Source organism: Ovis aries, chromosome 24 (assembly GCF_016772045.2).
Source record: "Ovis aries strain OAR_USU_Benz2616 breed Rambouillet chromosome 24, ARS-UI_Ramb_v3.0, whole genome shotgun sequence".
In the NCBI taxonomy this organism is placed as follows: Eukaryota; Metazoa; Chordata; class Mammalia; order Artiodactyla; family Bovidae; genus Ovis; species Ovis aries.
The window spans coordinates 27,751,324-27,765,778 of NC_056077.1; the positions used below are offsets into that span (position 1 = coordinate 27,751,324).

General features: G+C 54.4%; 1 protein-coding gene and 1 long non-coding RNA gene across 10 annotated transcripts; one reads left to right on the forward strand and one right to left on the reverse strand.

The window, feature by feature from the left end:
* Window positions 1-997: 997 nt before the first annotated feature.
* On the forward strand, window positions 998-5,144 carry LOC121817869 (uncharacterized). Its single transcript, XR_006057956.1, has 2 exons — window positions 998-1,217; window positions 1,956-5,144. It is a non-coding gene; the product is annotated as an uncharacterized LOC121817869 (long non-coding RNA).
* PRSS36 (serine protease 36) lies at window positions 1,110-10,266 on the reverse strand. 9 transcript variants are annotated; one of them, XM_027961538.3, is made up of 15 exons: window positions 9,796-10,266; window positions 9,467-9,502; window positions 9,243-9,278; window positions 8,680-8,842; window positions 7,963-8,243; window positions 7,366-7,532; window positions 4,602-4,851; window positions 4,364-4,493; window positions 3,790-4,046; window positions 3,540-3,703; window positions 2,903-3,140; window positions 2,649-2,790; window positions 2,121-2,386; window positions 1,923-2,044; window positions 1,110-1,659 (listed from the first exon to the last, which is right to left on the reverse strand). In XM_027961538.3, exons 1-15 carry the CDS (start codon window positions 9,830-9,832, stop codon window positions 1,381-1,383), a joined length of 2,568 nt encoding a protein of 855 aa, XP_027817339.2. In that variant the 5' UTR covers window positions 9,833-10,266; the 3' UTR covers window positions 1,110-1,380. The 9 variants fall into 9 exon arrangements, with proteins under 9 accessions (XP_027817339.2, XP_042096272.1, XP_042096271.1 ...); XM_042240338.2 differs by having other exon boundaries at window positions 2,906-3,140; window positions 9,467-9,535; XM_042240337.2 differs by having other exon boundaries at window positions 9,467-9,535.
* Window positions 10,267-14,455: the final 4,189 nt, after the last annotated feature.

Genomic DNA, 14,455 nt, shown 5'->3' on the forward strand with positions numbered 1-14,455 from the left:
AGGTGCCCTCAGTGGGGGGGTAGCAACCATTGCTACCCTTAGCGGCTGGTTTCCACCCCAACCAACCCTTCTGCCCCGTAGGGTTCTTCCTTTGCTTTTATTCTGTGCTAGAACATCATCTCCTCTGGGGCTTTCTCCTGACCCCCAGTCCACGTGTTCCCCACCATGCTGGGAGCATTTCATGGACTTGTCAAGGCCCCAGCCATGTTGCTCCATGCAGTGCGGGGGTCATAGTTCCTTGATCAGGGATGGGACCCACACCCCCTGCAGTGGAAGCGCAGAGTCCTGAGTTAGCTGGAGTTAGCCAGGAGTCAGTAGTTAGCAGGAAACGTGGCTGAATTAATACATGGAGGTACACTGGCTGTGGCTTCCCTGGTGGCTTAAGATGGTAAAGAATCTATCTGCAATTTGGGAGACCAGGGTTGGATCCCTGGGTTGGGAAGATTCCCCTGGAGGAGGAAATGGCAATCCACTCCAGTATTCTTGCCTGGAGAATCCCACAGACAGAGGAGCCTGGTGGGCTACAGTCCATGGAGTCGCAGAGTCGGACACAACTGAGCGACTAACACACACACACACACACACACACACACACACACACACAGAGGTTAGTGATGGGAAGAGGCTGTGAGATGTACAGATGAGGGACTCATGATGGGGTCCAGACCCTGGGGGCTTGGGGCAGGATGTGATGGGCCCTTGAAGCGTACAAGTGGGGTGTGTGTATGAGGAAACCGGAGGCGTACACTCTGGGACACCATTCATCAGGGTGTGTATATGGGGGAGGCTCCCCGTGGGTGCAGAATATGACAGACAGACCCGGGACTCCCAGACCCCTGGACTCTTGGTCTCGAGGGGGAGGGGCAGCAGGGCCAAGGCTGAGGTGGCCAGCAGGTGTCAGGGACGCTGATTCCACTGGGGATGTGACACCCAGCTGGCCACCCAACCTCCCCGCCCTGGGGCAGGAATCAAGGACAGCTGCCACCTTATCGCAGACACATTTCCTGGTTGCCCACAGCCTGACTCACAGAGGCCTAGGAGGGAGAGGCCCAGCCCTGGGGCCCCCCAGCCCCCTCAGCCTGCCTCCAGCCGTGCCACAAGGCCACGTGTCTGTGTTTACGTGTTTATTGTCCGCTGGCTCCCGCTGCCCTCAAGAATGCCAGAGCCCGAAATAGCTGGGCACTGAAGCCCAATTATCCGAAGCCGCTGCAGTCTAGGTGGGTGGAGCGCTCCAGAGGTTCTGGGTAAGGGAATGGGAGCTGGTTGGGCTACATTCCAGCCTCACTGGGCGGGAAGTGGAAGGTGGAAGGGGGTGGGGGAGGTGAAGGGGAGGTAGCCCAGGGCCCTGGGGGCCCGGGGAGGTTGGTGGTGGGGGGGCCCTCAGCCCTGGATCAGGGGGGTCAGAAGCATCAGGAAAAGAGCAGCCCGCGGGGAACCTGAGGCCCTGGCCATGTCAGGGGGACAGAGATCACTGCCTTCAGGGAGCCAGTGGGGGAAGCTGCTTGCGGGTAGAAAAGGTGCCTCCCCCACTGTCTGGGAGATCCAGGCCTCTTCAGGGCCAGTGGCAGCAAACAGCTCCCGGCTGCCTCGAACAGCCATGCCCACGAGGACCCAGGAGCCTCCCTCAGTCTGGCACAGGAGCGGAGGTGCTGAGGTTACCTGCAGCATCAGGGCCAAGAGCAACAGGGGCCCTTACTCTTCCTTCCGGTCCTCTGCGCCTCCTAGGACCCAGTCACAAACCACTGTTCCTCTCCATCCTCAGGCATCTTGGCCCCTGGTCTCTCCCGAGGTCCAGTCAGAAAGCACTGCATCTTCCTATCTGAAACCCAGCACCTACGAAGCCCCACCCTGCTCTCCCCCTGGCGTCCAGCTGCCCAGCACAGCCTCTGCCCTGACCGGGCCAGGATACCCAGGCCCTGTACCTCACATCTGTCCTCTTGCCCCTCTGCATACAGGACACACAGAGTTCCAGGAGGCAGAAGGCCTTGATAGAGGCAGTGGCAGAGTCGCGGAGTCAAGATGGAGACAGCAGCAGCCACAGGGACTAGAGACAGGAAGGAAGGTTGTCCCAGGCATTCTGCATCCTGTCCCTTCTCGTCCCCAGGACCCAGGGCTCTCACCTCGATCCTGGGGGTCCTTCCAGCCCAGTACCCAGCAACTGGCCCCCAAGGGGGTACCCCCTGGGTAAAGGCAGATGGGCAAGGCTGATGGGGAGGGCTCCACTCGGGAGCTTAGCTCCAGGAGGGCTAGCGGGGGCCGCAGTCCCAGGTGCCGGGGCAAGCGGATGCTGATGACCAACCGGGACACCTGGTGGCTCTGGGGGAGGGGACTGGCCCCCGCCCGGCCCAGGTACACTTCAATATAAGGCACCGTTGTAGAGCCTGGCCTGCAGAAACAAGGTCCAGGGTCACTTCCTGATCCCCTCACTGCGGATGAATCCTTCCCAGCCCAGGGGAAAGCGTGGAACGGATGTCCAGGGTCACTCCACTAACTCCTTCATCAGCCCTCCTTTGAAATCTCTCTTCTGTCTCAAAACACTTCAAGCAATTCCTGGTGCAATAAAAGCCCTAAAGGGAGAACAGCCCGCTACTGTCCTTTGGCCCCTCTCCCAATGTCTCCCTCTTGCCAGGAAGAAGGGTGAGACCCACCTGAGGACACAGTGAGTGGCTGCCAGGACCCAGCCTGGGGCCACGAGGATGCCAGCGCAGACTCGCTCTCCAGCTACATGCACCTCTGCCAGCCAGGGCCACAGGACCCCCATCGGAGCCGGCTCTGGCCGCAGGCCACAGGCTAGGGAGAGGAGATGAGCCCCTCAGTGGGGACCCCACAGCTGACCCTCAAAGCCCCTATCATGGATCTAAGCACCCCCAGGGGCCCCTAAGCCCCAAAGCCCCCTCCTCACCACCATTCTCTGTGTGAGGGGGACAGGTTTGTGCCTCAGTCTCCTCCCCCTCAGGTCCCCAGTCCCAGGCCAGCTGGTCCTCCAGGTAGGCCCCCCGAGTCACATGGCTGATCCATGGACCGTGGGTCTGCAGGGGGTAGAAGACTCTGGGACGCAGGCAGTCACTGGGCAAGTCTCTGATTCCAGCCAGGAACCAGGTCCCCTCTTCCCGGCACAGCAGGCTCCAATGAGAGTAGTTCTGTAGCAAGAGGGTGTGTGTGTTAACAGCCTTTACGCGCGTGTGTCAGTTGGTGAGGGGACAGCAACAGTCCTGGAGCTTCCCTGGACTCCAAACTGTCCCGCATTCGGACACAAGAAATCCCACCTCCTCCAAGCCAGGCTCCAACGCTAATCTGAGTAAGAAGGCTGCCCTCACTTTAGGATTCTCTTTAAACCAAGAGGAGTTAAAATGTCCCACGGTCTTGGCGGGTCTTGGCCGCTTCCCAAAAGGCTTCCAGGATCAGGCCCCGCCTTTACCCCGTCTCCGCCCCCACAGCGCGGCTCCGGGTTCCCCGCCCCTCCCTGGCCCCGTCCCTCCCCGCCTACAGTCCGCTCCTCCTTCTTACTCCAACTCTTAGGCCCCGCCCCCGCCGCTCACCCAGCAGCTCCCCTCCATCTCCTCCTCCTGGTAGGCGGGGCAGAGCGCCTGCGGCGGCTCTCCTGGCGGCGGTACTGACGCCCCCTGGCGGCCGTACAGGCAGTGACACCACCAGGCGCCCAACAGCTGCGCCTCAAGCAGCGAGCTGGCTCCGGGCGCGGGTTCTGCGAGAGAAGGGGAGGGAACCAGCGCTCCCGCCGCGTCTGGCCCCGGGTCCGCCCCGCCCGGCCGGCGCCTGACCCTGGCTCACCCCCGCGGCCCCAGCGAGCCAGGCGGCAGCGGCTCCCTGGCAGGAAATAGTGTTCCGGGTGGGGTAGACACACTGGCCGTGGGGCCGCGCTCAGGTTCACGGGCGCGCGCAGCTGCAGCAGCGCCAGGTTCGAGGCGTCGTCCCACGAGGCGTTCTCGTGTGGCACGAGGCGCGCCACCTGCTCCGCCCGCGGGCGCGAGGGCAGTTGCACGCGCCAGTAGTCCAGGTCGCTGGGCGGGCGGGCTGAGCTGATGTGACTGCGGGATGGGGAGACTGGGAACATGAGCTGGATCCTGCAAGCTCAGCTCTAAACCTCCACCCTTGCCTTAGAGTCTGGGTCTCTAGGCAAGATTCTGCATCTCCTTCCCCCACCCCTCCGCCCAATCCTGGGTCGAATTTGTATTACCCCTGTATTTGCCCCAGAGAGACTAGGACCCTGATTTTTGAGCTGGATCATACACCTCCAATGGGACCCCACACCCCTACCCCTATCCTACCCAAGGGAATGGCTGGGGCCAGTTAGATAGTATCTCAGACTGAGCAAGAATCTGCCCAAGACTGGGTTTTCACTCACCCTGGAAAGCAACTGGCAGGTGCCAAGACCCAGCTTTCAGACACCAGTGCCCCATAGCAGGGTCTGGATCCTGGGACCATCACCTGGGCTTCCCAGGGCCAGGCCCCTGGCCTCGAGGCTTTCCCACACTCTGAGGGGTGAGAGGCCTGAGTCAGAGGGCCTCCTGAACCCAGGCAGTTTTCACCTGAACTCAAATCTCCCAGATCCAGCTGACATCTAGGGGTCCTGCCTTCCTCACCTGGCAGGGCAATGGTGCAGTTCTCATTCATGGGCTCAGGGAGGCCTGACTGGGCCTCTGGGGACTGGGTGGGGAAGGCAGGCCCAGGCTCTGAGCCCAACACCTGTTCCCTTATCCATGCCTCATAGGGAGCAACAGCAGTGAAGACTCCTGGGCGGTTCCTCCGTCCACAGCCAAAGCCAAAGCTGGTGATTCCCGCCTGGAACCATCGGCCACCTTCCTTGCAGACCAGGGGTCCCCCAGAGTCTCCCTGATGGCAGATGACTCAGTGTCACTGGATCAGCCCAGGGACCTACCAGCTTATCTTGGACTACCTCTTCTTTTTGGTCCTACACACAGCCACCTTCTCCTGGAAATCTACGTGGGCTTTGCCTTGTTCTCTGTGACCCCTACAGCTCTGAGCAGGAGAAAGCCTTGTAGAACAGAAAGGCTGATGAGGAACCAAAGCCAAGAGCACCAGGCTAATGCAGTAAAGGCCACATCTGAGAGGCCTGCCGGTCTCATTCAGAGCCAAATGATTCCTCAATAAATTGTTAAACCCTGTCTTTGGTTTCTAAGCTGTTAGAATTCCTTGTTAAACTGTTAAAGTAAATCGGAGGCACTTCTCTGGTGGTCCAGTGACAGAGTCCTTGCTTCCAATGCAGGGGACCCAGGTTCAATCCCTGGACAGGGAACTAGATTGAAGATCCCGAGTGAACTAAGAACCCGTGCAGCCAAAAAAAAAAAAAAGTAAATCAGAGATGTCAGCATTCAGGAGGAAAAGGCTGTTAGAAAAGCACCAAGAAAGAATGGTTTGTAGAAAATTAAGGAGGAAGAATTACAAGAAACAGACATTAAAACAAGGGTTCTGGGACCGTTTACTGCTGGGGCATTGTCCCTAAGATATGACTATAATCCAGGTCAGGCATCTCTGTGACCTGAGGAGGGTTACAGAGAAAGCTCAGAATTATCCAGAACTGTACTGTCCAATATGATACATGTGATAGCCCCTGTGACTATTTGAATTAATTAACATTTAATAAAATTAAAACTTCATTTCCTCAATCACACTAGCCACCTTTCGAACGTTCAATAATGTATGGGAGAAACCAACATAATATTGTAAAGCAATTATTCTTCAATTAAAAATAAATAAAAAAATGTTCAATAGCCAGTGTTGCTAGTGACTATAATGCTGGACAGTACAGATAGAAAAACATTTCTATCATCATAAGTTTTATTGGACAGCAGCACTGGTCTAGAGGAAGCTGAGTTGTTGGCAATCCTGTTCAAGAGGCAGGGATTATGTCCATAGGTTCTGGAACCTCGTAACTGGGTGCTGTGCTGTGCTTAGTCACCCAGTGGTGCTGACTCTTTGCGACCCCATGGACTGTAGCCTGCCAGGCTCCTCTGTCCATGGAATTCTCCAGGCAAGAATACTGGAGTGGGTTGCCATGCCTTCCTCCAGGCAATCTTCCCAACCCAGGGATCGAACCCAGGTCTCCCACACTGCAGGCAGATTCTTTACTGACGGAGCCACCAGGAAAGCCCAAGAATATTGGAGTGGGGAGCCTATCCTTTCTTCAGGGGAATTCCTGACCCAGAAATTGAACCGGGTTCTCCTGCATTACAGGCAGATTCTTTACCAGCTGAGTTACCAGGGAAGCTCAAACAGAAAGTTCCCACTGAGACATGAAATTGGATCGCTGGATTCAGAGTCTGGAGTGCTCACCATTATACCACGGAATCCCCTTTTTCATAATTGGGAGGGACCCTGAAATCAATTGGGAGGGACCCTGAAAATCATCAAAACTGAATTCCCATCACTACCATGCATGCTTGAGTGCCATAAAAAATGTGTGCCGTTTGAGGAACATTTCTGGGGACAATGGTTAAAATATATCATGTTTTGGCCTTCAGCCCATTATCCGGAAAATTCCCTTCTGTGAAGGATTAATTCTCTTTTAAAAAGAACTATTTGTTGAGTATCCACTAAGTAATAGGTCCTGTGTTCTAGGCTATGGTATGGGATAATTGCCTGGAGAATCCCATGGTCAGAGAAGCCTGGTGGGCTACACAGTGCATAGAGGTGCAAAGAGTAGGACATGACTGAAGCGCCTTAGCATGCATGCACAAGGACCAGACCTTGTTCTAAATCCTTTTCGGTGGTGGTTTAGTTACTAAGTGGGGTCCAGCTTTCAAGATCCCATGGACTATAGTCCACCAGACTCCTCTGTCCATGGGATTTCCCAGACAAGAATACTGGAGTGGCTTGCCATTTCCTTCTCCAAGGGATCTTTCCGACCCAGGGATCGAATCCATGTCTCCTGTATTACAGGCGGTCTCCTGCACTGCAAGCGAATTCTTTACCACTGAGCCATCAGGGATTCCAGAAATACTTTTTACATGTACAAATTTATTTAATCATTATAACCTCCTGACGAAGTAGGTAACGCTATCATCCCCATCTTTCTGATGAGAAAGTCTGCACAGAGAGGTTAAATAACTTGGCCAAGGCCACACAGCTCACAAGCAATGGCGCTGAGCTTCTAAACTGGACATCCACTGCACTATACTGCCCATCAGTAATAGTGGCCGTTTGTTGAGCCCCAAGTTCTGTCCATTTATAATCCTCACATCGATCCCTTCTGCTGGCAATCTTGCCCTCTTTTTGCGGATGACGTTCAGAAATACGAAGAGGGAGGATTAGTCTATTCCTCACACTGCTTCCTATTGGTTAGGGCTCTGCCTGGCCCTGCAGGCAGGTGCAGGCACCTCCCCTCACCTGGCAGGTGTCCCTGCGGCCTTCCGGGTAGCCGGCACATAGCATCCCCGGCAATAGCTGGAAAGTGAGATTGAAGGGGCCAGGCCGGCTGTAGAGACACTGACAAGCAGCCTCTCCCAGCAGCCTCAGCTCCACTTCTTGTAGCACCCAGGGGAGAGGCAGGGGTTCTGTGGACAGAACCAGAGAAGAAAGCTGTGAGGCAGGGACGCAGCTCTCTCTTCCCCAGGGCTTAGCCTGGTACCCTCCTGGGCTCTCCTGGACATGTCTGTCCCCATGCGCCATGGCACGAATCAATGCAGATGAGTCTGAGCAAACTCCAGGAGCTGGTGAAGGACAGGGAAGCCTGGAGTGCTGCAGTCCTTGGGGTCCCATAGAGTTGGACACGACTGAGAGACTGAACAATAACGGCTAGGTCCCCTGCGACTGTCTTCTGGGCATCTCTGTCTCCTTGCGCCATGGCATTTAAACCCACCACATCCAAAATCAGTGTCCCCTCCGGCTCCTCTCCCGACATCATCATCGCAGGAATGGCCCCATCAAGCACCCGGGGAGGGACCCCATCGCCCACCTTCTGAGACACCCCCCTTTTCCACTCACCCTCCTCCTGGACGTCCCCCCAGCCGGTGGCCCAGCAGGCGGTGCCGTGAGCAAAGCGATGCGAGGCTCGGGGCAGGCAGACGGGCCGTACGGAGGGGCCCAGCCTAGCGGGCGAGGCCAGGCGCAGCAGGGCCACGTCGGTGCCCCGTTCCACGCTGCTGTAGTTGTCCGGCACCAGGATGGCGGCCACCGCGCGGACTTGCGCGCCGTCCAGGGGCCCGTCCTGAGAGTGCACGCCCAGCACCACCGACCACTCGGCCGCGGGCTCCAAGGTCCCGTTCCTGCGCCGAGGCAGGAAGGGGGTCAGGTGGACCCGAGGGAGCGGGCAGACCCTCGTGGGGTGGGGGCTCGGAGTCAGGGAAAAGGTGGGGTCAGCCAGACCCCAGGAGGGGTGCGTCCCATCTAGACTTAGGGCTGGGGCGATCCGGGTTGAGCTAGCTTCGTAAAAGGGGGAGGAGCGAATGCGATTTGGAGGTGTTGGGGCGGAGAACTGGAAAGATGGAATTCAGATTCGGATAGTTGGTGGGGTGACGGGGCGAGTCCGCTGGCTGCCTCCTCAGATAGTCAGAACCCGGATACCCCGCAGAGCACTTAGCGTCAGGAGGGTGGGGAGGGCGGGGCGGCCGGGCTCCAAGTTAAGCTTGGGTCCGCGAGGTCCAGCTGCCGGTCGGGCTCGGCTTTTTGAAGGAGAGGGACTGGACGTGCGCGAATACTCACGTCACGAAACAGTGAGCAGCCGAGAGGACCCAGGAAGGGGCGATGAGGGAGCCCCCGCAGATGTGGCCCCCGCCATGATGCAGGCTCACCTGCCACGGCCAGGTGCCCGGCTGAGAGTCTGAGCCCCCCACGATTCGGGCAGACGGCTCGGGGCGACCGCAGTCTGCAAGGGGTACCGTGGAGGTCATCGCCTGTCCCTGCCCCCCACGCCGGAGGCCCAGGTATCTCAGGACAAAGCCCCATCGCCCACTCCCCTTAGTTTGCCCCCCCCCCCCCCCCCCCCCCCCCCCCCCCGTCCCCCGCAAAGAAACAAACAGAAGTTTCACATTTTTAAGTTTCTGATCACTTCCACCTCTCATCACCTTTCGTTGTTCAGTCTCTAAGTCCTGTCTGGTTCTTCGAGACCCTATGGGTCGCAGCACTCCAGGCTCCTCTTCCTCCATTATCTCCCAGGGTTTGCTCAGATTCATGTCCACTGAGTTGGTGATGTTCTCTAACCTCATTGCCTAGCCAACCTTAACTTCTTTTAAGATCTGAGGTTCCTCCCCACCCCTATTCCTTACCCAGATCTTCAGGTTCTTCTTGAGTAGGACTGAGAGCTGGGAGTCAGAGGGGTAAAGAGAGGAAAATACTGGTGACCTCCAGCTCTTGACAATGCACAGCCCCCACCTTCCTGCTTTCTTCTTCCCCAATTCCTTGCTCTCTCAGCCGCCCTGCCAGCACCCAGGCTACCCGTCCCATCTTTTCTGCCTCTGCCGGTGATGTTCCCCCAGTGGCATTGCCTTACCTGAGTCCTGGAAGGCTCCCGGGATGGGGCTGATGGCTGGAGAGATGGAGGCAGGAAGAGGCTGGAGACCTACAGTTAGGACGATGTGCCCTCCATGGCCCCCTCCCCCAAACTTTGCAAGTACTCCATCTCCGCATGGCATCCAGACCTCCATGCCCCTTCTTCTCAGAGGCTATTCCTCTTGCCCCTCCCGACACCTCTCTCTCATCTTCTTCTGGTGTCCTCCTCTGACACCCTACTCCCCAGGTGGACCCCTGGAGTCCTGCTTTCCAGCTCCCCAGAGGCTAGGACCCAGGCCCTTTGCAGCCATGCCCTGTCCCCGAGCTTACCAAGGATCACAAGCGGGAGAAGCAGGTGCTGGGACATGGTCCGTTTGAGTCAGGTGGAGGCACGGTGATGGGTGAAGATCCACTCCCTGCCACACAGCTCTGTCTCTGCCTCGGCACCCCGTGACTCGTGAGGGTCCAGAAAGAACCCCGCCCTCCCTGGCTGGAGCCCATCTCTGGGAATCTGAGTGGATCTGGGGCTGGAAGGAGGAAGTAGGGAGCCTGAAGGCCCCACCCAGAGCCCTGTGCGCATCTCACGTCTCTAGAGGCCCGGGGTGGGGGTGGGAGGCAGAGGTCATAGCTCCTGGACACCTACTGGGTGGGGGAGGGAGGAGCAGAGAACCCCCAAGGGGGGAAGGGAAGGATGGCCAGAGGCTAGGAGGCCAAAGTCCTGGGTCCCTGGTGAGGCAGGTCAGCAGTGGCCCTTGGGACAGGGAACGTGGCCCCTCAGTGGTGTGACTCACCTGATTCTTCATCTCTCTTTAGGGTGCGGCTACCCCAATGGGTTGGCCTTTTCTTCTCACACAGCTCTGGTTACTGGAGTTGCTGGCCAGGTCTGGGACGGGAGCCCTAGGGAATTCAATCCCATCCCAACAAAGGGATCACAGATTCCGGCAGCTTGGGGCAGGGCAGAGGATTCTGGGAGGGGGCTGGGCAGGCTGGTAGGGCCCGAAAAAGGCTCTACCCTTCTTTGTGTTAGCGTAAGTACTCTCAGCTGGTGTGCCACTTACTTCGTATGACCTCAGGAAAGTCACTCAACCCAGGTACAGTAGGAGTCGACTTAAGAAATACGATGCTTCAAAGAGGAATCGAGGACAGTTTAAGGAAGGAACTATTTATAGATGGTAGGCAGGGAACTGGGCAACCATCAGGGATGGTGAAGCACCTGGGGGCCAGCAATATTGGAGAGCCCCTTCTGAAGAGGCAGAGAGAGGAAGCAGATATTAGAGCTGGGAAAGAGAGCGCTGGGCTGTAGGAGAGGACCAGCCAATAGGAGTGCCTCAGGGGAGAAACAAAAACCTTTATCAACCAGTGGCTCAGCAGGGAGGCAGCTGAGGAAGAAAGCCCTCATCTCACTCTTCTACCCTTTGGTCACCTGCCGGCTCCTCCCATTACCTGAAACCTACTGGAAGTCAGGGTGCAAGACAGCCCATGATGTGGCCCAGAAAGGTCACCCTCTGAGGGGACAGATCAGGATGGAGAAGTATAGGGAGTGGAAATGGAAGGTCAAACAAACAGTATCCACACACATACATCCATTTTCTTAACAATAATATAAACTAATAACACTACTAACAATATTCCGTTTGTCCAGGGACTTCCCTGGTGGTCCAGTGGCTAAGACTCTGCACTCCCAAAGTTCAACCAGGTTCGAACCCTGGTCAGGGAACTAGATCCCACATAACCCCAACTCTGAGTGTGGTTGCTGCAAATAAGAGTTCTCATGATGCAGCTAAAAGAAGCTGTGAGCAGCAACTAAGACCCAGCGCAGTCAAATAAATAGATTTTTAAAAATACTCAATTTGTCCAATTTTCCTAGAAAACAGCAGTCTTCAGTTCAGTTCAGTCGGTCAGTTGTGTCCAACTCTTTGTGACCCCATGAACCACAGCACGCCAGGCCTCCCTGTCCATCACCAACTCCCAGAGGTCACCCAAACTCATGTCCATTGAGTCGGTGATGCCATCTAACCATCTCATCCTCTGTCATCCACCCCCTTCTCCTCCTGCCCTCAATGTTTCCCAGCATCAGGGTCTTTTCAAATGAGTCAGCTCTTTGCATCAGGTGGCGAAAGTATTGGAGTTTCAGCTTCAACATCAGCCCTTCCAATGAACACCCAGGACTGATATTTAGGATGGACTGGTTGGATCTTCTTGCGGTCCAGGGGACTCTCGAGAGTCTTCTTCACCACCACAGTTCAAAAGCATCAATTCTTTTGTGCTCAGCTTTCTTTATAGTCCAACTCTCGCATCCATACATGACTACTGGAAAAACCATAGCCTTGACTAGACGGACCTTTGTTGGCAAAGTAATGTCTCTGCTTTTTAATATGCTGTCTAGGGTGGTCATAACTTTCCTTCCAAGGAGGAAGTGTCTTTTAATTTAATGGCTGCAATCACCATCTGCAGTGATTTTGGAGCCCAGAAAAATAACATCAGCCACTGTTTACACTGTTTCCCCACCTATTTCCCATGAAGTGATAGGACCGGATGCCATGATCTTCATTTTCTGAATGTTGAGCTTTAAGCCAACTTTTTCACTCTCCACTTTCACTTTCATCAAGAGGCTCTTTAGTTCTTCACTTTCTGCCATAAGGGTGGTGTCATCTGCATATCTGAGATTATTGATATGTCTCCTGGCAATCTTGATTCCAGCTTGTGCTTCCTCCAGCCCAGCATTTCTCATGATGTACTCTGCATATAAGTTAAGTAAGCAGGGTGATAATATACAGCCTTCACGTACTCTTTTTCCTATTTGGAACCAGTCTGTTGTTCCATGTCCAGTTCTAACTGTTGCTTCCTGACCTGCATACAGGTTTCTCAAGAGGCAGGTCAGGTGGTCTGGTATTCGCATCTTTTTCAGAATTTTCCACAGTTTGTTGTGATCCACACAGTCAAAGGCTTTGGCATAATCAAGAAAGAAGAAATAGATGTTTTTCTGGAACTCTCTTGCTTTTTCCATGATCCAGCCGATGTTGGCAATTTGATCTCTGGTTCCTCTGCCTTTTCTAAAACCAGCTTGAACGTATTGCTGAAGCCTGGCTTGGAGAATTTTGAACATTACTGGTGTATGAGATGAGTGCAATTGTGCAGTAGTTTGAGCATTCTTTGGCATTGCCTTTCTTTGGGAGGTCTAGGCAAAGCCTAAGTACTTTTGCTTTTTGGGGAGGTACAATCCCAGCGTGGCAAGAGTTAGGGAAAATGAGAAATGATCAGGGAGAGGAAATGCAAATACAGAGACCCAACAATTGACTGGATTCAACTGATAATCTTGCTGCTGTTGCTGCTAAGTTGCTTCAGTCATGTCCGACTCTGTGCGATCCCATAGACAGCAGCCCACCAGGCTTCCCCGTCCCTAGGATTCTCCAGGCAAGAATACTGGAGTGGGTTGCCATTTCCTTCTCTAATGCATGAAAGTGAAAAGTGAAAAGTGAAAGTGAAGTCGCTCAGCCGTGTCCGACTCTTAGCAACCCCATGGACTGCAGCCCACCAGGCTCCTCCATCCATGGGATTTTCCAGGCAAGAGTACCAGAGTGGGGTGCCATTGCTTTCTCCAGATAATCTTGCTAAATTTAGCTAATCCGTGGTTGGCAATGAAGGTAAATGAGGTGGTGTGAAAATTAATAAAGGGAAACCTCACTGAAATGGAGTTGGGAGGCTAGAAGGAGGAGCTCTCATGCACATATTGGTTATGGTTTTTCAGTCACTAAGCCATGTCTAACTCTTGCTCTTTTGCCACCCCAGGGACTGTAGCCTGCCAGGCTCCTCTGTCCATGAGATTTCCCAGGCAAGAATACTGGAGTGGGTTGCCATTTCCTTCTCCAGGTGATCTTCCGGACCCAAGGATCGAACTCGGGTCTCCTGCGTTGCAGGCAGATTCTTTATGATCTGAGACACCAGGGAAGCCCCATGCACACACTCCTTGATGTCTATACAGGTCCCAATCAGAAGAGACACTAGAGTATTTTGCATCTCCAGCAGAAAGTGGCACTACTTTTCTACCCCCCAGCAAGGGGAAGAAAGGTTTTCTCCCTTCCTGGCAACAGCTCAGCCATTGAGAGCTGATTTTAATAAGAGTGTCACGCTGGGCAGTTTGTGAGATTTTAGTTGGCTGACCAGGGATGGAACCCGGTTGTCAACAGTGAGAGTGCAGACTCCTAACCACCAGACTGTGTGGATTTCCCTTTAGTGTTTCCTTTAGTTGTATTAATAGAATACAGCTGGATTCCCATATCTGCTTCTGCACCCAGTCTATTGGGTTATCATTGTCAAGAATCCTTTGGAAACCTACACTGTATACTTAATGTCATGAAAATAGTTCTGCTGTTGGGCACCCCTTGAAAGGGTCTTGGGGTCTCTCCAGGGGCTACCAAGAATACTTGAGAAATACTGCTTAAAGACAATAATTCTTAAAAAAAAAAAAGACTAATTCCAGGATTTCCCTGGCAGTCCAGTGTTTAAGACTCCACACTTCCAATGAACGGGGTGTGGGTTCCATCCCTGGGCGGGGAACTAAAATTCCCTGACACAGGATGTACCCCCTCCAAAAGACAATAATTCTTACCTTTTCCCCAACCCCAAAGGCCTGAGGAATAGAACTTACCTCTCTAAATAGGACAGGAAGTCACCAAAGCAATATATATCTTGGGAAGTAGAGGGAACATTCTTCTCTAGGGAGACAGATGAGAATTTCTGGGAGTGCAAGTGCAGTTAGCAAAAGCTGCCCTGGTGATTCTGACAGTTCCTCTACCCCAACATGCCCTAGCTTGAGAATCACTGCTCTAAGTTTCCTAATAGCCAACACAAAGAGGGAAACCCGAGCAACCAGGACAGAATATAAATTTCTCCTGTAGGTCCTCATGGAGAGGACACCTTGGTGTAAGGAAATCTCCCTCAACAGTATCATTCTGGCAAAAACAGCAAGAAGTTTCATAAGGTTGACTTT